Source organism: Mya arenaria, chromosome 1 (assembly GCF_026914265.1).
Source record: "Mya arenaria isolate MELC-2E11 chromosome 1, ASM2691426v1".
Taxonomy (NCBI): domain Eukaryota; kingdom Metazoa; phylum Mollusca; class Bivalvia; order Myida; family Myidae; genus Mya; species Mya arenaria.
Window position 1 is genome coordinate 2682325 of NC_069122.1, and position 23248 is coordinate 2705572.

The following is a 23248-nucleotide window of genomic DNA, read 5'->3' on the forward strand; positions in this document are numbered from 1 at the left end:
AAGAGAGTTGAACCTTCACTAGGTAACGGCATTTCCGGAAGTTTACATTAATTACATTAGCAACCAATCAAAACGGTAATTAATATAAAAGTTTAATACCCGCAATGCTGTAAAATTCCTTCTTCTTTATTCTTATCTGTGCATCATCAACAGGCATGCTTATAAACCTGTTAATGTGCCTGCATAATGCGTTGGTAACCCTGTCTATGGCACGCCCCACAGATGGACGGGAAATTCCATGAATCTCGGCAATTAATAAATGGTGAGCTCCCGTGGCGAAAAATTGAAGAGTTACAAGCACAGAGAGCAGAGGTGGTAGTGGCAAGCTTCGTCTTGTTACAGCATCAAGTTCATTAAAAACAACACCCACTATCATTACGATTGTTTCAGGATAAAATCGGTATCTCTCCCGAACTTCCACTCTTGATAATCTCTCCAACGGGTTGGCCCTGTCTTTAAACACTCTTGGAACCCGCTGTTGACCATACATAGCGATTCTCTGCAGACGCTTGAATCTATCTACATAGTTGTCGGCCATTTTTGAGTTTGAGACAAAAAATGAGAGTGCTACAAGGCTGTCTCAAATGTTAAGCTTGATTTTTTGAGTTTGAGATTGAGTTTGAGATTGAGTTTTTTTGTGAACACTGAAATGAGTTTCGACTTAAAATGAGTCCTGTTTTGAGTTCATTCTTTGAGATTGAGTCAGAGATTTGTCTTAAGTTCTTTCGTGATACTGGGGCCAGGTCTTACTGTTCAAGACGAAATGAGGTTGTGACCATCAAGCTCAAAGCTGTGGAGAAAGATGTCTGGCCGGGAGTCATACTGATGTTATGATTTACTGATGTTGTTGCCAACACTTTGTTGCACAACCATTCACTACAACTACCACAACGAACAATGTACTGATAATGCAGGTGAATATAATTTTAGAATAACCATCAGATATCTAGAAAATTTAAGCTGAGTGTCATTTTTTTGGTCCAAAAGCCTATGATCTTTTGTCAGATCAATAATCATACTTAAAACAACAAGCATCAATGCTGTTTGAAAACTTTTTTCATTTTTGTTTCATTCAGCTTAAGACTTTTGTTTGTCTAGATGATACATCATACATTTTAAAGAAAAAACAACACTCATTGCCAAATACAATACATTCTTTATTTTGTCTCTAATTTCAGCTGTATTTCTTATTGATTGTTTAAAATATGTTAGTTGATAGGTATTTTGGAGTATTCAAGGTTTGAATTTATGATTAGCATATATGTGAACATTTGCAGAAAATTTGAGCTACCTTTGTGAAAGAGGCCAAGAGAGGATTTGATGGTGGAGTTTCAGATGACACAATGCTGACTATTACAACCCAGCTGATTTTGCTTCCTACAGGCAAAAGAAGGAAGTCTTCACTTTTATTTTAAACAATTCAGTTTTAATGCCACCAATATGTCAAGATAAAATGTAATTGAACAGATTGAAATTACACCAACTTCCTTCATTAACACAAACTATCTGTGTACCTGGACCATCAGCTTGAACAGTATACTACTTCAACTACCATTTCCTCATATTCAAACATTACAAGAAAGGTCTGAAAGGCAATCATACTAAATGAAGAATGATAAACTCCTGTGTTATAAATTCTGCTGAAACTTGAGATGACCAGTATGTACAGACAGTGCCAAATTTATTGCATTTATTACTTGTGTCTTATCTGACAGTGCTCTTTGCATAGATATTGTACTTGAAGTTAACTATGACTTTATCAAAATCTTAGATGCGATTTTTCACTCTGTATTGATGTTCACATACTTCAATTTCTGTTGCCATACCAGTGTCACTAACAGATAATCTAGATGAATTTGTTTTTATTTATTTCTACCACTGTTGTCTGTGAACATTTTCATATCATATAGTTAGTACACTTCATTATATACAGGGCAGTCAATGTCTTATTTCCGATAACAACTCAGCAATAAGCCTTTTGACATTTCTGCTTTGAATTGTCTATATATTTTTCATTTCTTTCTAAGTTTGAAGTCTAATCACTGTTAAAAAACAGGCTCTAATTATGGCTGCCTAGAAATGTCTTCCAAATTGATAATTAATTAAAATAACAATAACCTAATGCCCTTATGGAAACATATTCCAAACATTCATTAACAGCTATGAAATTATTTTTGGACAAACCTTTTTGCAGTTTACTGCCTTAAACAAATCCAGATTTTCCCCCAACCAAATGCACTGCTTAACTTATAAATAAATTATTTTTAGCTCGACTATTCGAAGAATAGGTGGGCTATACTACTCGCTCCAGCGTCGGCGTCCAGGTAAAGTTTTAGGGCAAGTTGGGATTTTCACTTATAAGTCCAATACCCTACATTCAATTGACTTAATACTTCATGAAGTTGTTCAGGGCCATCACATGATGAGGTTAGTTAACTCCATATTATTCTTTAAACAGATCATGGCCCCTGATGGAACTTAGGTTAAAGTTTTAGGGCAAGTTGGAATATTTATTAATAACTTCTATATCCTTTGTTCAAATGAACTAATAGTTCACACAGTTGTTCAGGACCATCACACAATGAGGTTACATAACTCCATATTATCCTAAATACAAGTTATGGCCCCTGATTGACTTAGGTAAAAGTTTTAGGGCAGGTTAAGTTTTAGGGCAAGTTGGGATTTTCACTACAAACTCCAATACCATTCATTCAATTGACTTAATACTTCATACAGTTGTTCAGAGCCATCACATAATGAGGTTAGATAACTCCATATTATTCTTTACACAGATTATGGCCCCTGATTGACTATGGAACTTAGGTTAAAGTTTTAGGGCAGGTTAGGATATTGTTTAATAACTTCTATACCCTTCATTCAATTGACTTAATACTTCACACAATTGTTCAGGACCATCACCCAATGAGGTCACATAACTCCATATCCTAAATACAAGTTATGGCCCCTGATTGACTTAGGTTAAAGTTTTAGGCAAGTAAAAGTTAAGGGCAAGTTGGGATTTTAATAAAAAAAACTTCTATACCGTTCATTAAATGCACTTAATAAAATTCAAAATTATTTAAGACCATCTTACAACAAGAAACATAACTCCATTTTAAGCCTTAATACAAATTATGGCCCTTGATTTATTTATTTTTATTTTTGTCTAATTTCCTTCTTAACCACATTTTCATAATGGGAAATCAAGTTATTTAAATGACTTGCGTCATTGTTTGGGCGGACTGGTGGGAGGGCAGCATCAAAGTCAACTTATGTATCGAATAATTTCAGGTAGGTTTGACATAAAGAGACCAAACTTGGTATTATTACATCGTTATTGTATTCTAAGTCAAAGCGGTGTAGTCGAGCGCGCTGTCTTACGACGGCTCTTGTTGACATATTGTAATCATTTTCACTCATTGCATATTTTTTCTGCTACAATGTTATAGCGTTTTCATGTGTATCATTTAGATGCATTGTTTTCACATTATTACTTCACTCATGATTCAGTGCTTATCTCATTTTATGTAAATTTCTTTTTGTTCAATTGTAAATAATGACAAATGCTGCTCAAAAGAGTGTGATAATGGATATACTCTTCCTGTCATTCATGTTATTTGATAATTGTCAGCTGCGTGATCTTCCATGAATTGCATTACTTTCACTTTGCCTCAGATTTAATAGTATGTGTGGTGGTTTTATGTTGTTGCTATTAGAACACGGGTTATTTTGATAAGCCAAATATCCTGTACATTATCATTTCGCCAAAGTAGTTCATTATAGATTCATATAACACTACAGTCTGGTTAATTGTAATGGTAAACACTTTTTCAATTCTTTTAAAAGAAATCCATCCTTTGATATAGCCTTCATATTACACCATTGTTTCCTAGAGCTTTACCTTGCATTTCTGTCATTCAGGCATGGTTGAAATACATTTCAAGGGACTAGACACCAGATGATACCATTGCAAGATGAAAAATAACTGTCCAAAACTTATGTAATTCATATCTTAGTGTACATTTTAATTGAGTTTTTGGTCCGAGTAAATTCCATTTATTTAAAAAAAGCTGCTGAGTGTGTCTTGTAAAAATCACAGGACCCCTACATGCTATTCTTTAGTGTATACACATAGCTGAGACAGGGATAGAAATATTTATTTTTTCATTTACAATATTGCATTTTTTTACCTCATACTAGCCCTAATTCATAAGTTCAGTCTGTTTTAAGGAAAAATTGAACTTGCTGATTTTGGTACTTTTGGTTCACCCCCAATTGATCTAATAAACCCTGGTATAATATTGATAATTATGGAGAAATAAAGACATACTTTATAAGTAATTCTAATTGGACTCAACTACAGACCTATTCAGATTATGAAATAAAATACTGCATAATAACTTTTATTAAATCATAGACCAACTATAAAAACGCACAAAAGAGAATGTTTCCTTTTCATATACCTTGTTCTTTTTTCTGAAATTGAACTGCTGGTGTTAAGGCATTGGTCTAAGACAGGTGTTGTTGACTGTTGATATATATGTAAATTTAACCAGCTACGATAACAACATCATATGCATACACCACTGTCAGCATTTTAACTGTTACAGCTAATGAAGAACCTCCAATAGCTATACTCTTATATTAGCTGCCATTTATAAATCATATTCAACATTTTATTGTTTTAATCTATTTTGGATTACATTTTTCCTTTGAAATTCATTAAAAACATTTACAACCTATCAATAAAATTTATATCTGTATGCACTTCAGTGTTCATGTTTTGTGGTTTCCTTCTTACCAAAGCCAAAATAGTTGTTGTCATAGCCTATTGGTTGTTTACCCAATTTTTTAACATTGCCGTGCTTAAGCTAGGCCTAAAACGCAGAAGGCAGTGACCTGCTTCCTTTTTCTAGACTCGATGCTGTATTACTATTCCCCACTGTGCCCTTTTGTTAGACAGAGCTTCCATCAATAATTATGAATTATATTTGATATTCAAAATGTCAATTCAAAAAAGTTTAAAAATAATACAGACACATAATTGTGATACTTATTTGAGATAAAAGCAACCCTTACCATTTGTATTGGTATTGAGAGTAGTAACAACACATGCACAATATCTTTTGAACATTGACCCTTGCAAATGCCCCATTAGTGCTCTTTCAATGCACATCAGAAGATCACAGTCTGACCTTGCACCCTGCCCTTTTTTTCCTGAATTCCCACTTAAGAAACTTTCTTCTACAAAACAATACCAGACTAGGAGTGATGTACTGTCTGATTCAATCTCCTCTTTCCACACATGTGACATTCATACAACCAGTTGTAACTCTCCTGCTGCCAGCTTTAAGCATTACCGTCCCTCAGCACTTTCAGTGCTTTGATTACATTTACAGTTACACTTTTCCGTATTCTCTGTTCCTTTGTTCTATTTGGAACGCAAACATGGAGCAGATTATTGACACTGAATGCTATGGCGATCAAATCCTTAAATATAATGAACACAAAGCAAAAGAGAACGAATACATTGATGATCAACATGGACACAAGGAAAATGCTGTTAATGAGGAGTTAATTGGTGGTGAAATCAAAGAACAGGATTTAATATATGGGATAGGTGATAATCCTCCAGTCTATGTGAGCATTTTTTCAGCTCTACAGGTAACTACTGTCTGTTTTGTTCTGTTTTGTTCTGTATTAATTTGCACGCGCACAATTGTTCCACCAAGCCAATTAAATTCCATTTTTTTTAGGCCTACATAACATGAATATACAGATCTGAACATGTATGACAAATAATTTGTAAAGGAATTGACTTTCATGTTTAGTTCGATCTTATTATTGAGTAAAGAAATACTAATGTATGTAAAGAACCTTGTCAGGAATTGCTTTTCGCAAACACTCGATTGGATTTCATGTAGATCTATTCTTTGTTCGTCCAAAAACTATCGATTTTAAATTGCAAATTATCCATATATATAGTTTAGTATGATTGCTACCAAAACATGAATATATATTAGTTATAATTATTAATTCAGAAACATATTTTTCAAGAGTCCTTATTCCATTAATAAAGAAATATAACAAATTGTACTTTAACAAAATATAAATTTATATCATTCATAGACCTTTTAGTTAACACCATAAATCGTTGTTAATTTGTTGACATAGTTCTAAAATATGGGATTGAAATAACAATATTGGCATAATCAAACGTAATCAAACGTTGTTATTAAACGCGATGATTAACTTCACAGAAAAAAAGCAGTACAACCTTGCGTTTAAAGTCCACATACACAACATTTGCTACAATACAACTTTTTATGTGGTATGTTCAAGTATTATTCGAGTGGTACCCAATAAACTGCAGTAACACATTTTGTATTTGTATAAATACGTTAATAACATCGCAACCATGCCAAATCTTACACAGTCTGAAAAATGTCAAGGCTAAGTAAGACGACTGGTGGCAATGTACTATTCAGATATTTAGAGATAAAGTTGTAAAAACCATTAAAATAGCATTAAACAATGATTGGAGAAAGTGTTGTACATACATTTCTAGGTTTATATATATTTCATTTAGTTTACATAATTTTCTTTCTATACCGTATGATGTGTTATGTATTTAGTGATATGTTGTAACAATGATTGGTGATATTTTTTCCCTTTTCCTATCCTATATACTAGACGTCTGGTAGTAATGCTCCCTTTTCCTATCCTATATACTAGACGTCTGGTAGTAATGCTCCCCTTTCCTATCCTATATACTAGACGTCTGGTAGTAATGCTCCCCTTTCCTATCCTATATACTAGACGTCTGGTAGTAATGCTCCCCTTTCCTATCCTATATACTAGACGTCTGGTAGTAATGCTCCCCTTTCCTATCCTATATACTAGACGTCTGGTAGTAATGCTCCCCTTTCCTATCCTATATACTAGACGTCTGGTAGTAATGCTCCCCTTTCCTATCCTATATACTAGACGTCTGGTAGTAATGCTCCCTTTCCTATCCTATATACTAGACGTCTGGTAGTAATGCTCCCTTTTCCTATCCTATATACTAGACGTCTGGTAGTAATGCTCCCTTTTCCTATCCTATATACCAGACGTCTGGTAGTAATGCTCCCTTTTCCTATCCTATATACTAGACGTCTGGTAGTAATGCTCCCTTTTCCTATCCTATATACTAGACGTCTGGTAGTAATGCTCCCTTTTCCTATCCTATATACTAGACGTCTGGTAGTAATGCTCCCTTTTCCTATCCTATATACTAGACGTCTGGTAGTAATGCTCCCCTTTCCTATCCTATATACTAGACGTCTGGTAGTAATGCTCCCTTTTCCTATCCTATATACTAGACGTCTGGTAGTAATGCTCCCCTTTCCTATCCTATATACTAGACGTCTGGTAGTAATGCTCCCCTTTCCTATCCTATATACTAGACGTCTGGTAGTAATGCTCCCCTTTCCTATCCTATATACTAGACGTCTGGTAGTAATGCTCCCTTTTCCTATCCTATATACTAGACGTCTGGTAGTAATGCTCCCTTTACCTATCCTATATACTAGACGTCTGGTAGTAATGCTCCCTTTTCCTATCCTATATACTAGACGTCTGGTAGTAATGCTCCCTTTTCCTATCCTATATACTAGACGTCTGGTAGTATTGCTCCTTTTTCCTATCCTATATACTAGACGTCTGGTAGTAATGCTAGGTGCCATTATTTAACTCTCTGCTGGGTTAGCAAATAGCCACATTAAAACGGCCTTATATAGAACTCGAACCTTTGACCTCACGCTCAGTAAGCAGACGCCCTAATCACACTTTAGAGATATAAATAGATTTCTATATAACTTGCTCGTGCGCAGTATTTTGATCACATTCATTTCTATTTGGCAGTGACTTCGGACACCAAAATTTCAACTTGAATTTGCTGACTACTTGTAGCTGTTATTGAAATATTTTTCATTGTTTTTCATCCATTACACTTATAAAGTGATACATTACTCCCTGTTTTACCATTAAGTGTAATTCAGTTTGAAAATAATATCAATTAGCAATAACTCTTCTGAGAACAATAGATTTTCATATAAACTATATTTCCAGGGTCCAAAATAGAGTACGACAAATCGTTCAAAGTCTTAAAACGAAGTTATAGACAGTCGCAACCCTTCAAGAAAATTAGACTTAAATTGCTTTTAAGTCGGTGATTGTAAAACGCGTTAGAAACGAGATGGATTATACCTATTTGTATATCATTACACTATTAATCTTTCAATCTAACGACATAGAACGTACGTATTTTTTGTCTAATTATTGAAGGAGGATGCAATTAGCTTTAAATCATTCATTTAAATGTTCGCACTTCAAGAGATAAATTAGCATACACAAATGAATAAATTTCAGATTTGTTTTTGTGCTCGACATAACCCCATCTTTCAGAAGAAAGGTGTGAAGAATGATCAAATATATTTTTTCCATGAAAAGTATAACCGATGCTGGCTGGAAAAACTGACACATGAAATATACTTATACCCCTAAATGTGCTAATGAAAAAATCATGTATTCTCTTCATCCAGGATCCTAGCAGCAGTTTCATACATAAGGCAGATCTTGAACACTGCACTACTCCGGATAAAACATCTACTAAGTATGTTACCGGACGTACTATCATTTTAACATAAATAAATACTTGATAACAGTAATTTGATCGATACAGCCTGTAATTTCACCCACATTATGGTAGTCATTATCAGAAGGGTTTGTGTTGATGGATGAGGTTACAAGTCTTTAATGAGTTGTGTTACTTGCTTATGTTAGCTTGTAAATAATTTCATTGTCTATCACAGTGATATTTTCAATTCAAACACAATAAAAAGAACATATTTACAGACTTTATTTTGCACACGACCCGATGTCTCTATTATTCAACATAGCTCAAGCATGTTAAACATATACACATTTTCTATCACAAACAACTATAGACCGTAACATAAATAAAACTACAAAGAGTATACAAATATTTAATTTGCCTGTTATTTATATTTGTAATTTGTAAATATTTTGAATTATGATTGTTATGAGAATTGTGTTTGACTTCGCATACATTCTGAAGAAAGTTTAATGCTATGGTGTCATGGAGTGCCATATGTCACGGCACTTTCCTCATGTTATCTCTGATACCAAAGGTTAAAAACCGTTATAAAGCATGTTGTATGTTATCCATGGTTGTAAACGGATGCAGTCGTAGTTTATAGATACCTTCAGACTCCAAATGAGATTTGCCAGATTTAAGGGTCGGCAGCGATGCAAAAGTCGATTAAGGGACTAAACTTTTAAATGTTTTGAATAATCAACTTCTGTTTAGATTTGAGGTTCAATATTTTACTTTGCATTACTCATATATCCGATGCAACATGAAAAGCTGTAATTAGGAGTTGAGCATTTTTTACGAAAGCATATTTTATCAGATTTTCAATCAAAAAACATTTACGCTTTCCCGGAAATGTCTTAATACAAAAAGAATATGTGTGTGAGTCAAATTTATTGGAACTGCCCAATGAACAATGTCTTGTGGCTTTGTGTTGATTGCAGCTATTTTTAAAAAGATAAATGCATTTTTTTACCCGAAAATAAATTTCATCTGCGAAAATCATTACTTTTCTGAATAACCGTCTTATTTGACAATACATCATCAATATCTCGCAAGACATTGTTGAATAAGTAGTCTGGGGCATTTTGACATAAAAATGAAGTACTAATGTTATCAGACCTTTCCGTAATAATGCGAATTCTTTTTGATCCAAAATCTGTTAAAATCTTTTTTTTTTTTGTAAAATTTGTTGAACTCCTAGCCTACCTAAAACATGTGGCTAAGAAGAAATGGTTCACCTCGAAAAAAGATTGTTCATCAAAACTGATTAAAACATGCATTCTGTGGTTCTTGTGCCATTTGAAACGTCAAGCTTGGAGATGATTGACACCGAAGACTATGGTGAACAAATCATGGACAATGTTGTTAATGTGGAGTTAATTGATGCTGGAATCAAAGAACATGAGTTAATATAAATTATGAGATAAGTGATCATCCTCCAGTCCATGTGAGCATCGTTACAGCTGTCCAGGTAACTACGCTCTGTTCTGTCCTGTATGACTTTGTCCACGCACAGTTCTTTCACCAAGTTATTCAAATGTTTTTTGTCTCTTTGTGTTCATCACATGGATGTACTGAACATTACCTCCTTTTTGAAAACTTAAGAAGTATATGTTTTGCGTTTTTAAAACTTCCCAGTTATTTCTAGTACGAAATCCAAAATGTTGTAATATGTTCGATATTTTAACGACAATGTTTTGTAATATGTTGAGCATTTTAATTACATTGTTGTTATATAATTGAATATTTTGTTTGGTGAATTTGGCTATCAGGTGCATTTTTTTGTAAACATATATAATATTTTTTATGACTTGGAAATTGGTATTAAAATTTGAATATGACGCTAAGCATATTATCAATTTTGTTTGGCCAATTTTAGCAGTTATGTTATTATTTGTTGAATGAATTACGTATTATTAAAGTGAATGCTAAAACCAAGGTATCATTGCTTTGGCCGTGTACTTGATGTTTTTCTTCCTAACAGAGGCGGTTTTTGTCTCCAACGAAAGGGACTTGAAATTGATGTCTTTTTTTTCTGGAATATTTATCTACGTATTGTCGATGCTGATCTTTATATCAAGGCTTTTTGGAGTAGTAGCGGAGGTCGTTTGTGTCTACTGTTTGTGGTATAAATGAATTTATGTTCACAGCAAGCGCTACTGGCGCTGTCTTGCTCCTTGGTTGTATCTCTCCTAGTAGCGAAGGCCGTGTGTGCTTCCAACGATGAGGATGTCAACATGAGTTGTTGACTATCAAGTGTGCTATACTGGACCTTTTGTTCACAGCAAGCTCTACTGGCGCTGTCTGGCTCCTTGGTTGTGTCTCTCCTAGTAGCTGAAGCTGTGTGCGCCTCGGATGATGACGCGGTCAAGGCGAAGCTCTTTAGTTCTACACTTTTCATGAACGGTATCACCACATTGCTTCAAGTCCTCTTCGGCATAAGGTTAGTGTTCAGTGATCTGTGTTTTACTAAATTTGTGCAAAAAGGTTTGGTTTGAAAGCGAATAAAATGAAGTAGAGAAGAGTTCCAATTTAGACAGCTATATGTTAGAAATTTACTTAACTACGTGAATCGTTAATCGCTATTTCTTTATACAACTATTTCCTCAAAAGTACAAAACAGGGGTTAAAAATTATGTCACGTGACTTTTATTGTTGCTAAAAATTGATTGATTTGAACAAAAATGATCGAATAGCGATCCACTTCCTTATTCTTAATTTCCGTTCAAAATAGGTTCCAATAATCGGACAAACAATAGGTCGAAGAACAATAATCCAAGTGATGCCTATATAAAATTGTCAAAGAACCTGTAAATAAGTTGAAACTGTCATTTGTATAATTGGTACTTTTCGGACTCCAAAATAAGAACTTCTACATTGTTTTCATTGGCTGCCAGTATCATTTAATGTGGTCTCAAACCACAATTTATAAATAGTTTGTATGGCATTTAACGTGTTCCTACCCCTTAAATAAAATAAATAAATGTAAAATAAATAAAACAAGAATATGGTAACGGCGTGCTTAAAATACGCGTTTTTTTGTGTGTTGAAACATGAAACGATCAATTCATTAAATGTATCTTGTGGACTTAAAAGGATGCTGACTACCAATATACACAGACCGATTGTTTAGGTCTCCGTTTAGGTTAAAGTGACACTCGTATTTAAAATCAGTACATACAAATTTATAGCAAACATAAATACATTTTGAGTGTTAAACCTTTAACTACTAACTAAATAATGCATAAATGGCAAATTTTAATTACTGATAACATGATGGTAACCTTGTATTTAATAGCTGAAATCACACACACATAATAAATAAGTGGTGAGTGCTAAAATATTTACAGTGATAGATGTCGTCTCATAAGGTAGAAATACCTTGTTTTGTGCACCTTTCTTTTAAATTAAACATGGTTTCCTTCATAAGAACCATTATTTTCGACCATTGGTTTATTCATCCTTTTCGCTTAATTAAAACAATTGTATTAATTGTGGTTCATCTTATTTGGGTGAAAGAGTGCATCTTTAACATCGCTGTTAATGGCATCGTTATTAAGTTACATAAGTGAAATCGATTTCATTGTAGACAACCGCTTTTTCAAGGCGCTTCTTCCGAGTACATAGTTCCGCTGTTGCTTATGAAGACTGATGGAAACAACTTTTGTTCCAATACGGTGGGCAACAGTGGAAATGCAAGAGGTATGTTAATTGTTTAGGTGTTTTGAGTTATCGAATCATATTCAAAAACCCGTGAATATACAATACTATTGCTTAATATTAATAAACACTTCGTCTAGTGTTTAGGCAGTCAACATTTGTTTAAATAATATGTAAAAAATCATGACAACAAAGTGTCAAGTTTTTATATTTCAGCAAATGCCGTTAATGCCACCGGGAGTGTTTTATCAGCCGGCAATACAGATGTTGTTCTCGACAACATAAGATCGGTAAATGGTATAGCTTTAAGCATTTATATTTTTTGTCTCGGAACCAAACACGCCCATAAAGGCAAGGTTGGGCGGTTGAGGCAAAAGTGGGTGATTCACAAGAGTAGGCGATAAAGGCAAGAGTTGGTTGTTAAGGCGAGAGTGGGCGGCTTAGGCAAAAGTGGATGGTTAAGGGAAGAGTGGGCAACTAAGGCAAGCGTGGGCGGTTCAAGCCAAAGTGGGTGTTAAAGGCAAGAGTCGGCAGTTCAGGCAAGAGTGGATTGTTAAGGCACGAGCGAGTTGGCTTTAAAGGCAAGTATGGGCAGTTCAAGCAACAGTTGGTTTTTAGGCAAAAGTGGGCGGTTAAGGCAAAAGTGGGCAGTTAATGGAAGCGTGTAAGAGTGGGCGATAAAGACAAGAGTGGGTGGTTTAGGCAAGCGTGGGCGGTTCAATAAAAGTGGGCGGTTAAGGTAAAGGTGGGCGGTCAAGGTAAGAGTGGGCGGTTAAGGCTAGAGTGGGGGGGGGGGGGGTTAAACGCAAGAGTAAATGGTTACGACAAGAGCGGGCAATTAAGGCAAGAGTTGGCGGTTTAGGCAAGATTAGATGGAAAAGACAAGAGAAGTGGTTAAGGCCAGACTGGGCAGGTACGGCAATAGCGGGCGGTTAAGGCATGAATGTGCGGCATAGGCAAGTATGGGCGGTTCATGTAAGAGTGAGCGGTTAGGCCAAGAGTGGATGGTTGAGGCAAGAGTGGGCAATTAAGGCAACAGTGAGCGATTAAGGTAAGAGTGTTGGTGGCTAAGGCAAGAGTGGGCAGTAAAAGCAAAAGTGTGCGATTCAGGCAGGAGTGGGTGGTTCAGGTAAAAGTGAACGGTTAGGGCAAGAGTGGGCGGTAAAGGCAAGAGTGGGCGGTTAAGGCAAGGGTTGATGGTTACGACAAGAGCGGGCAATTAAGGCAAGATTGGGCGGTTAAGGCAAGAGTTGTTGGTAAAGACAAAAGGGGTGGTTAAGGCCAGAGGGAGCGGATAAGGCATTAATGTGCAATTTATGCAAGCATGGGCGGTTCATGTAAGAGTGAGCGATAAGGCCAAAAGTAGATGGTTGAGGCAATAGTGGGCAATTAAGGCAACAGTGAGCGATTAAGGTAAGAGTGTTGGTGGCTAAGACAAGAGTGGGCGATAAAAGCAAGACGGGGCGGTTAGGGTAAGCATGGGCGCCGCTTAAGGCAAGAGTGTGTGCTTCAAGCAGGAGTGAGCGGTTAAGGCAATAGTGGATGGTTAAGGCAAGAGTGGGTGGTAAAGGCAAAAGAAGGTGGTTAATCCAGCTGGCATTACCGTAATGATAACACTATGCTATATTCACTGGATTTAAATTGTCCCTGTAAGTGCAGCTTAACTAACGCAAGTTTATATGCGTGACATTAACATAATTCAAACACTGATTTTAGATAGACTTGCCCAACATGTGCTTCTGTTTACAAACAGAAGATCACATGATGAAGCTAGTTTGTTAGCCCCTCCTACAATATTCAAATTTTGAAATTGGTGAAATGCTTTTTTTATTATCACCACCATTTTTTAACATAATCAAAGTTAAATGTATACGAATTGATGGGTACTCGAGTACTCGATCAATCAACCGAGTACCAAATCACTACTAGAGTACTTTATAAAATTCACCAAATACACGATTTACAGACGTAAGTATCAGATCTGGCGCGTTTCCAAGACGACAATTGACGGTCCCTCTAATCCCCACTGTGTACATAATTGACCCCAATGAATTAATTGAGTTGTTGTGAGAGTTGCAAACTGTAAAACAAAGGGCCTTAATTTGCAAATAGCAAATGCTTCTCTGATTTGAGATGCTTTCAAAATTCAGGGAAAGACACCCACCCGCCCTTATCTCCCTTTTATATCCCAGCTGGGTCTTTAAGTTACAAAATGGGCTGTTAAAGGCAAGAGTCGGCGGTTAAGGTAAAATATGGGCTGTTAAAGGCAAACGTATGCGGTTAGGTAAAAAATGGGCTGTTAAAGGCAAAAATAGGCGGTTAAGGTAAACAAATGGGTTGCTAAAGGCAAGAGTGGGCGGTTAAGGAAATAAATGGGCCGTTAAAGGCAAGAGTAGACGGTTAAGGTAGAACAAATGGGCTGTTAAAGGCAAGAGTCGGTGGTTAAGGTAAAAAATGGGCTGTTTAAGGCAAGAGTGGGCGGTTAAGGTAAAAAAAAAATGGCCGTTAAAGGCAAAAGTGGGCTGTTAATGTAAAAATATGGGCTGTTAAAGGCAAGAGTTTGCAGTTAATGTAAAAAATGGGCTGCTAAAGGCAAAAGTACGCGGTTAAGGTAAAAAATGGGCTGTTAAAGACAAGAGTGGGCGGTTAAGGCAACCTACGTTACGGCGGTTAGGGCGGTTAAGGTAAAAGTATTTTTCAAATATTTTTGAATAAAAGTGATACTCTTATACTGTAATAGTATCGCCTTTATTTAAAACGTAAACGCCAACTCTTGCCGCGATTGCCCAATTTTACCTTTAAAAGTATATTTCTTTTTTTTTTTAAATAAAAGCGATGCTATTATTGTATAATAGTATCGTCTTTTTTTATTTAAAACAATTTCTAAAATATACTATTTAAAGTAAAAAATAAAGAAATACTACGTTAGTTTGTTGATCAGTGGAATTGTATCACTTTTCGATGCTTGCGAAAAGGTACGTCTCACTCGATGTGCGGTCTTGTGCGATATGGACTTCACTCAAGCAATTCGAAATGATAAAGCATACTGTGCAGAACAACTGGCTCAAAAACCACCCCTTATTTATGTGTTGTACCAGGCTTTTGCAGACCATTATTCTGAACGACTACAAGGCTATTTGCTGACTATTATATCCTAAGCTTGTAAGTAATCAAAACAAGACCAAATATGTTTGTAACTGGGCATTTAATGAAAATGCCATACATTATATATCGACTGTTACAGAGAAATAAAGTCCTATATGACATACACTATGTAATGTCAACGTTTATTTTAGCTCCAGGGTAGTCTTATGCTAGCTGGACTGTTGCATGCATTTCTCGGCTTCACGGGTCTTATCGGGATTCTCCTACGTTTTATCGGCCCTCTCACCGTGGTACCTACCCTGCTCCTTATCTTCATATTCATCAGCAAGCCAGTTATCAAGTTTCTAGAAGTGAGCTGGCCAATATCACTATCGTAAGTAGGCCATGTTTGATACGCCCACTGAACGGCATCAATTTCATAAACTTCTGTGAAAGATTATCATACGCTATTTATATAATCCCTCAAACAGACATTTATGCAAGCGTTCATTTGTTAACTTTTGTTAACAAGTGAAAAAAAGGTTAACATTATTTTAAATAATAATTAGTTAATATCTCTTCGTGCAGTCTGTCGGCTCGTTTAGGAAATCGAAACGAGTCTGGCAAAGGTGGAATAAATATAATAATAATATTCTGCCATTTCTAGTTTTGATCTTAATTAAATGTCAATATTTCAAATTGTATTCAATTACCCTTAGCATTAAAACAATATTTTTGCCAATCAAAACTCAGTTATTTTTGTATATATCTTGGTTTGATGTGAAGTTTGAATGAAAACGTGTGTGTTTAAAACATTTTACAGAACCATTGCGATAGGGTTGATACTGTCTTTGTACTTGACGAAATATCAAATGCCTGTTCCTGTGTGGACGAGAAAGAAAGGCTTTCATATCATCCGTTACCCAGTACATCAAGTGTTCTCAGTAAGTTGTTTAGGGTTTATTCATTGCCTATTTCCATAACATAAAGATTCTACGTTCCCTTAACGGACTCACTCACATATTAAATGTTGGCAACTACGTTTTATAACTGTTTTTAAAATTAAGCTATTATGAAGAACTCCTTCGCAGAGAATTTTGTAAATCAAGGCTAAAATAAATCAATTTTTAATAGTGTGTTGCTGTTGTTTTTTGTTGTTGTTTTTCTTGGATGGAGTGGGGGGCAAAACATAGCAGTGTCACATTTTAGATATAATATATTATCTTATTGCCAATAAAACATTATTTGCAATACACACAAAATATGTTGTTTTGTATCCGACCATTTGAAACGTGATGATTGAGTCTCTTTAATATTCTTCAGCTCTGTTTTCGAAGAATCTATATCTTACGCAATATTTTTATTTAAATACGAGTTTTAGTGTAAAATACATAGGGGATATTATGGTAGGACGCTCTTCTGGTGACCTGTTTCAGAGTTCGGTGTGTAAACACGTATCCGTCGAGACCGCAAGACGTGTTTACTCACCGAACGAGCCGTGATGCAGGTCACCAGAAAAGAGTTTTATCGTAATATTCCATTTATTAAAAATACCTGTTTATCTTATGCACCAGTCAATTGTAACCACGGCCTCCAGGTCCGGGAAATAGTGGGGACTTTGACGTTCGGTCCAGCCAACCCCGGGTAAAATCTCCGCCCTGCGGGGACGAACTGATGGTAAAACCCCGGTTAAATGCCTCCGCACCCCAGGTACTTCATATAAGGCCCAATCTCCGCTAAATGTTGCGCTAAGACAAAACCACCGCGGTCACCCGGCGGTCACCCGGCGGTCACCACCGCGGTCACCGCGGGCACCCGACTGGTGCATTATTATTCCTTTTTATTTGGTTTAAATTTGATTTAAATTTACCGCCATCTATCAAATTTCAAAATATCGAATGGTTTGCGGGTATAAATGTGTTACGTACTTTTGACTTTTGCGTATTGAAGTCAAGGGAGGCTACTACAGCGAAACGAAGTCAGAAGTTACAGAATTCACTTTTTTGAACAAAATAAGAAGAGCATATTTTATATATCTTAGCAAAATTAACAAACTATTAAATGTCACAGCAAAAAAAAAATACAATAAAATACGGTACTTTTATTACGGGTACACACTAATCGTCATTTCCTGCAGACGTAACGCGGCCATTTGTAACAAAGTGAGTATTCGGCAGTTTTTTGACAACCTATATATTTAGAATTGAGGGAAGTTCGTGAGTCAGTCGCTATTTCTATCGATGACGCGAATTCGCCTTGTTCTTTGTATTGGCGAGCTGCTCATGTTTATGATATTCTAATTTATGAACTTCGAAATGGCATACAACTAGTTATCTAGATAGATTGGAAGTTTTCTTTGCTTCGTGCTTATCCTCATGTTTCTTTGAAGAAACACGTTACTGAACATTTTCATGCGTCTGGAGCGTGAATAAAGTTAGATAATTTTATGTTTTATGCATTTTATAAAAAAGTTGACTGGTTATAGCAGTTGTTTTTGTCACTCTATTTTTAGCAACGCGAAAGTAGTTTTGAGACTTCACACGGTACTCGCATGATACGGAATCGGAAAACGACACGTATGGTGATACGGATTTTTCAATACGGCGTGCTGTATTTTCACTGTTGAATATGAGAAAAATAATGATAGGCATATAATTAAACTAGTCATTGGCCCAGAAAATGGCTGCCATTTTGGATACCCTTGTGTAATATAATTGTAGACATACCCCTTAACCCATATGTCAAGAAAAATTTTTGACAGACAAATCACGACAATACTTCTAAGCACTAGACTATTTAGCTTGTCAAGTTTATTGAAAATACTTTTTTGCTTTCAGATTCTGATATCAATTATAGTCAACTGGGTTTTATGTGCCGTTCTCACCCACTTCAATGTCCTGACGAACGACGTCAATGACGTGGGATACAAAGCTCGCACTGACTCAAGATTGGACATCATACATAGCAACCCCTGGTTCAATTTTCCGTATCCTGGTAATATGATCATACATAGCAACCCTGGTTCAATTTCCCGTACCCTGGTAATAAAATCATACATAGCAACCCCTGGTTCAATTTCCCGTACCCTGGTAATATAATCATAAATAGCAACCCCTGATTCAATTTCCCGTACCCTGGTAATATAATCATAAATAGCAACCCCTGGTTCAATTTCCCGTACCCTGGTAATATAATCATAAATAGCAACCCCTGGTTCAATTTCCCGTACCCTGGTAATATAATCATAAATAGCAACCCCTGGTTCAATTTCACGTACCCTGGTAATAAAATCATACATAGCAACCCCTGATTCAATTTCCCGTACCCTGGTAATACAATCTTACATACTGGTTCAATTTCCAGTGATAATGTAATCATGCATAACAAACCTGGTTCAATTCCCCGTACCCTGGTAATATAATCATACATAACAACCTCTGGTTCAATTTCCCGTACCCTGATAATATAATCACACATAGCAACCCCTAGTTCAATTTCCCGTACCCTGGTAATATTACTACCAAACTACAACTCTATAGGAACTAACATCTAAACAAACTATTATTGTCAACGTTTTTTTCCCCAACAGGTCAGTTCGGTGTCCCCGGTTTTAGCTCAGCAGCTTTCCTTTCCTTTTTAATTGCAACCTTTATCTCTGTCCTTGACTCAATCGGGGACTACTTTGCATGCGCAAGAATATGCCGAGTGCCAGCCCCACCGAGTCATGCAGTGAATCGCGGAATACTAATGGAAGGCATAGGGACTTTTTTCTCCGGTGCGATGGGGTGTGGCCATGCGACATCTACTAACGGTGGATGTCTGGGAGCAATTAGTGTAACCAAGGTATTTGCATATTATGGATTTGTTGGAACTTATATTAGGATGTGTTATTTGTTAAACCTTTGCCTTGTCAAACGCGCAAATCGAGCACTGCTTGTTGAGACGATATTATTTAAACATGATCGAGATTGTATGGCTGTGAATTATAATCTACTTATTTATAAAAGTTATGGTGAAATGCGTAGTTAACATAGTCGTTCACAAAGTCGATACATTTCAGGTAGCAAGCAGACAAGTGTTTGTCTTTGTGGGCATTCTTTACCTTTTGTTCGGAATTTTCGGGAAGTTCTGTGCCGTGTTTATCACGATACCGTACCCGGTACTGGGAGGGGCAATCTGTATTCTGTTTGGAAACTTCTTTGGTGTTATCATATCCAATCTAGAGGTATGTATATATGTTTACATTGCTAGGTTCTTACAGTCATCGCACATGTTGATGTTGTCTCGCATGTTAATAAAACTGTCCTTTAGACCTACTCTATTTCCCCTCATTCTATCTCTCCCTCTCTCTCTCTCTCTCTCTCTCTCTCTCTCTCTGTATTCGAAAATATATTCAGCTCAATAAAAACCCGTGATAGGTAATTACAAACACATTAATTAGCAGTGCTTTTGGTAATATTGCCATTCATACATGTGTCTATTGTAAAGGAGCTTTAAGTGTGTAAGATTATCTCGAGCGGACTGTAGCTACATTTTCTTATGTTGAGTGTCGTATACATGAATGTGAAACATTTGACAACACTTGGGCATTGATTATTTGCAGGTAACGAATATGCATGCTGGGCGGAACATTGCCATTCTAGGCGTGTCGACATTCATCGGCCTTACCATACCAAGTTGGGCGCAGTCGGTAGGCAAGCCCGTGAATACTGGTAATGCTGGTTAACTCGAACAAGTTTTTGATAACTCATAAGAGAATATTAAAAGAGTGACAATTATATACATAATTTATAAAACAGGTTTACACATTTCGCAACGAAAACCAACGAATGAGAGTTTCAATTTACACACATACTAGTAATTTTGATTACACTTATTCTAGTTATACATAATATATATATATATATATATATATATATATATATATATTTATATATATAATACGTTTGATCAGTGACTGCTATGTCTTCTAAAAAGGACATATATATGTGAATTAGTCTGTTGAAATTATTTAAAAATAACAACGTCTTAACTTATGCGAACACAACTTTCGAAACACTTATTTGGGGTTTAGTGAATGGTCGTATTATTTCGTGCGTTCATACAACACAGATCCGTCGTATTATTTCGTGCGTTAATACAACACAGAATAGTCGCATTATTTCGTGCGTTCATACAACATAGATTTGTCTTATTGTTTCGTGCGTTCATACAACAAGGAATGGTCGTAATATTTCGTGCGTTCATAAGCAAAGAATGGTCCTATTGATTCGTGTGTTCATATATTAAGGAAAAGTCGTATTTTTCTTGCGATTATACAAAACTGAATGGCCGCATTCTTTAGTGCGTTATTATTTTATTTTTGTCGCATAATTTCAACCGTTCATAAAACACAGAATTATCGCATTATTTCGAGCGTTCAAACAACATATAATTCTCTCATTATTTCTTGCTTTCATATAACACAAAATATCTGTCGCATTATTTCGTGCGTTCATACAACACAAAATTATCGCATTATTTCGTGCTTTCATACAACACAGAATTGTCGCATTATTTCGTGCGTTCATACAACACAGAATTATCGCATTATTTCGTGCGTTCATACAACACAGAATTATCGCATTATTTCGTGCGTTCATACAACACAGACTTATCGCATTATTTCGTGAGTTCATACAACACAGAATTGTCGCATTATTTCGTGCGTTCATACAACACAGAATTATCGCATTATTTCGTGAGTTCATACAACACAGAATTGTCGCATTATTGAAGAAGAAGAACGTTTATTCATCGAAAAAGTATATACAGATGATGTGTTTGAAATAGGTCAATATGACCCCTGATCAAACATTTCAACAAAATACTATGCAAATAACACAAAGACGAACAGACACATACGTGTACATTGTATTTACAAAATGGTTATTTGACTAGTGGTACATTATGGTTAAATTGCCTAACAAATGTGTAATAACTAAGTTACTAGTGAAAATATCACAAAAATAAAAAAATAGTGGATGTTGACCTTATGCTTCGTTTGATTACTTTTTCTTTTGTTCACATGATATTGTTTACTTCCTGGTATTTAAACAAAACACGCGGATAAACAAATAACAACAAAGGAAGACAATGTTAACAGAGAGCAAAATACATATTAATACACATCGGATATATGACATAAATTCAGTTACCGTATTCATATGTGCATTGACAAGTATTGGATATTTCAATGAAATCTTAAACATACGTCAGATTTAAAGAGAGACGACTCATGATATGACAGTGCACACTGATGAATACTCAGATAAGTTAATAATATGTCAATCCTATTATCATAAACTGTTAACGATACCAACCAGTTTTAGATTGCAATTAACAGTTATATAACTATATATTGTGTATGTTCATAGAGCAAGGAATGGCCGTATTATTTTGTGCCTTAATATAGCACAGAATGGTCGCATTCTTTCGTGATCTAAAAGCTTTTTTTTTACATTTAATGTATTAAATGATCCACTGATCGACGGCATTTACTTAGCTACAGTGTTAGAAGTTGTATATGTATCGCAGTCCTTTTAAACTCTATTCTGGGGTTATGAAAACTACTCGGGGTGAATGGAATATGCGAATAAATATTAAAGCCGGGGAGCGTCATTTATATAGGAGGAAAAAGAAGTCAAGTGACATAGATGACCTGCTCTCACCCAAGGGGTTGTGGGTTTCCATCAACACCAAAGTGAGAGTGGTCTTTTAGTATAGGTGTCGGTCCTCGTCCAAAGAGGTTGTGGGTTACATCCTTCTCAAAGCCTCTAGATGGTTTAAGTGGTTTATTATTTCCAAGGACGAACATTACACTGTGGACAAAGTTTAAATGTATGTATATATATAACTAGTATATTTCATTGCAGGTTACACGAATGTTGACACTATTTGTGGTATGCTGCTAGGCAATCCGAACCTCACTGGCTCCCTCTTAGCATTCTTCCTGGACAATACAGTACCTGGTAAGATTGAGAAATACGCACTTGCAATTTGAATTAAGTAAGATTTAAGAATACAGTTAATACATAAGAATAAAAAGCAAGGGAGTAATTACGTCTAGGTACGACCATTTATAGTTTGGACTTGAGAGATATACATTTAGACGTTAACGATTCAATTTTAGGATCCCGAAAGGACCGTGGAATAGATGCGTGGCAAGTGAAGGACGAGGAGGAAGAGGTGGACAGGACTGTGTACTTGGAGGGATACGAGGTCTACCAGCCGTTGTGTCCCAGGAGATGGCTTGGTTGGAGAGTCATGAATTACACACCCTTCATGCCTTATAAGCCGAGGCACAGAGGAGATTATGATCTTGCCTTATAAGCCGGGACACAGAGGAGATTATGATCTTGCCTTATAAGCCGGGACACAGAGGAGATTATGATCTTGCCTTATAAATCGGGGCACAGAGGAGATTATGATCTAAACAGCTCATAGACTTTGATTTCCATGGATTTGTTGTCATTATGAAAATATTTAGTATGCAGAAACGTCTGTTTGGCTTTGATACATATGCTTTAAAACAAGCTATTATGGAATGTTTTGGTTGCTGGTATCGTCCCTGTATTTTTATCTCACTTGAGCATTAAATGCACATGGTGAGGTTTTCCCGTCGCCCAAATGAGATGAAACTTCACTGCAATGTTGGATGCTGCCGTTTCAAAATTGTTCACATAAATTAGTTCCACTCCATGATTTCCATGACAACCGGAAGGAACACTTATTTACTTAAAAATTGGGTCATGGGACATAGAGCTTAGATATTTGGTGTGTTAAATTGTCTATTGGACCTCTACC

General features: G+C 36.0%; 1 protein-coding gene and 1 long non-coding RNA gene across 2 annotated transcripts in view; both read left to right on the top strand.

Annotated features, from left to right (window-relative positions):
* Positions 1-22921, top strand: part of LOC128237486 (solute carrier family 23 member 2-like) — a 53631-nt gene extending 30710 nt beyond the window's left edge. Inside the window, exons 2-12 of the mRNA XM_052953067.1 lie at positions 10945-11102; positions 12249-12361; positions 12536-12609; positions 15616-15797; positions 16227-16347; positions 18241-18397; positions 18993-19246; positions 19464-19628; positions 20007-20115; positions 22318-22413; positions 22575-22921. Coding sequence (XP_052809027.1) covers positions 10945-11102; positions 12249-12361; positions 12536-12609; positions 15616-15797; positions 16227-16347; positions 18241-18397; positions 18993-19246; positions 19464-19628; positions 20007-20115; positions 22318-22413; positions 22575-22774 — 1629 coding nt within the window. The 3' untranslated portion in view covers positions 22775-22921. The remainder of the gene's footprint in view (positions 1-10944; positions 11103-12248; positions 12362-12535; positions 12610-15615; positions 15798-16226; positions 16348-18240; positions 18398-18992; positions 19247-19463; positions 19629-20006; positions 20116-22317; positions 22414-22574) is intronic.
* On the top strand, positions 523-4763 carry LOC128237502 (uncharacterized). Its single transcript, XR_008261618.1, has 2 exons — positions 523-914; positions 1278-4763. It is a non-coding gene; the product is annotated as an uncharacterized LOC128237502 (long non-coding RNA).
* Positions 22922-23248: the final 327 nt, after the last annotated feature.